Here is a 1,905-nt window from a genome sequence, read left to right as displayed (position 1 = left end):
GGAATGTAGTGAGGTTCCATGTGCTTCCAGGTAGTGTGCAGCATCCTTGGGAAATGCCTTGGTTCCCAGGAACAGGAATCAACCCTGTATTATTCCCTGGTGTAATTACAGAATCCACAGGAATCTGAGTGTTCTTCCTCCTTTGTGTGCATACTTCAGATGAGCAATTTGCCACTTATTTCTGAATTTCTGAGTGTCACTGTCAAGCTTACAGGTGTTCACACACACACCTGAGCTCCCAGCAGGAGGGAGGCAGAGCAGGCATGACTGGCCTTGCATCAACATTTTTCCTTAAATTCTTTATGCCAGATGCCAGAACAACAGTACTAAAGACATAATCAGAGCCCAGGGACGTGACAGAAGCAGCATAGCAAGTTCTCTTTGGGGGCCCAGGCTGATGTCCCTCATTGTTTGGCAGAAATGGCACCTTTAACACTAACCCTGTAAAGCATGTAACACTGACATGGTGCTGAGTAAACCAATGTTTGATTATTTCCTAATAGCACCAGATGGAAATTTCTTGGCAGATGGGAGGAGAAGCCTTGATGTGCAGGAGGCAGCAGGACAAGCGGTACGAGAAGGGCAGGTGACAGGGCAGAGACAAGCCCTGGAGCAGGACGGTGCTGCTGAGGGAGATGCTGGCAGCGGAGAGGCCGGAGGAAAAGCTGCACGGGCGGGGGATTCGCTGCCCTGGGCAGACACGGGGGCTGCGCTGGAGGAATCTGCACCTGAGGAAGGCGCCGTGGCAGAGGAACATCCCAAAGGAAAGGAGACAGGGGAAGCAGTGAAGTTGGGCACAGAAGGGTCACCTGGGGGGCAGGAGGTGCTGGTGGAGGGGTTGGAGAGCGAGGTGGCACTGGGAAAGCTGGCACCTGGGGGAGAGGGGCCAGCTGGGGCACTGCCAGGATGGGAGACAGACACAACTGTGTCCCAGGGGCAGGAGGGGGCTGGGGGGATCAGTGAGGCGGAGGAGGCTGCAGAGAAAGGCCTCAAAGGAGTGGTAGGGCTGCCAGCAGAGGAGGACGTAGGTGAGCCTGTGTCTGAGGCAGGGGAGTCCCTAGGAGAGAGAGGGTCTGCAAGGAAGGGCACTGTGGTGGGTGCTGTGTCAGAGGGAAAAGAGGCTGTGGGGGATGTCGACGTGGCAGCAGATGGGATTGCCAGAGTTGTCGGCCCTGAAGGAGAAGAGGCTGTTGAAGAAGACATTTCTGAAGGGGAAGAGGCTGTGGGAAAGTTTGGGGCTCTGTGGGAAGCACTAGGGGATATGCAACCAGGAGAAGCAATGCCTGGAGAGAAAGGGTTTGTAAAGCCAAGTGAGTTTTCCCAGCTGAAAGTGTCAGGGGAAGAGTGGATGGAGATGGGGAAAGCTGTCGCAGGAGCACCAGCACTTGAGAGTGCTCAGGCATGGGAGGTGGGAGGGAACAGTCTCCAGCGAGTGGAGGACACGATGGAGGAGCCTGACAAGGGTCCTGTGCTGGAAGTGGCACCTGGGTTAGGGGCACTGCGGGATGCTCGGGGGTATCCTGTCACTGAAGGGTCATCACAGGTGGAGGAGGGTGCAGCAGAAGCACTTCGGAGTGGAAACCCGTCTGCGGGCAGCAAAGCGGAGACAGAGATAGCAGTGGAAGGAAAACCCGAAGAAGAGGTAGTGGGAGGGTCTGCAAGGGTCCTGTGCTGGAAGTGGCACCTGGGTTAGGGGCACTGCGGGATGCTCGGGGGTATCCTGTCACTGAAGGGTCATCACAGGTGGAGGAGGGTGCAGCAGAAGCACTTCGGAGTGGAAACCCGTCTGCGGGCAGCAAAGCGGAGACAGAGATAGCAGTGGAAGGAAAACCCGAAGAAGAGGTAGTGGGAGGGTCTGCAGGGGCGGCGGGAGCGGGTCCGGAAGATGAAGAGGAGGCCACAGAT

The 1,905-nt window shown here is 56.5% G+C and overlaps 1 protein-coding gene across 1 annotated transcript in view; it reads left to right on the top strand.

The window, feature by feature from the left end:
* Window positions 1-1,905, top strand: part of ERICH3 (glutamate rich 3) — a gene marked incomplete at both ends in the record, with an annotated part of 21,164 nt that extends 19,259 nt beyond the window's left edge. The window contains 2 exons of the mRNA XM_017729389.1: window positions 504-1,642; window positions 1,843-1,905. Of these exons, the coding sequence (XP_017584878.1) occupies window positions 504-1,642; window positions 1,843-1,905 (1,202 nt within the window). The remainder of the gene's footprint in view (window positions 1-503; window positions 1,643-1,842) is intronic.

Source organism: Corvus brachyrhynchos, unplaced genomic scaffold (assembly GCF_000691975.1).
Source record: "Corvus brachyrhynchos isolate BGI_N302 unplaced genomic scaffold, ASM69197v1 scaffold720, whole genome shotgun sequence".
Classification (NCBI taxonomy): Eukaryota; Metazoa; Chordata; class Aves; order Passeriformes; family Corvidae; genus Corvus; species Corvus brachyrhynchos.
Note: the sequence above shows the minus strand (reverse complement) of the source record. Positions and strands in the feature narration are given on the sequence as shown.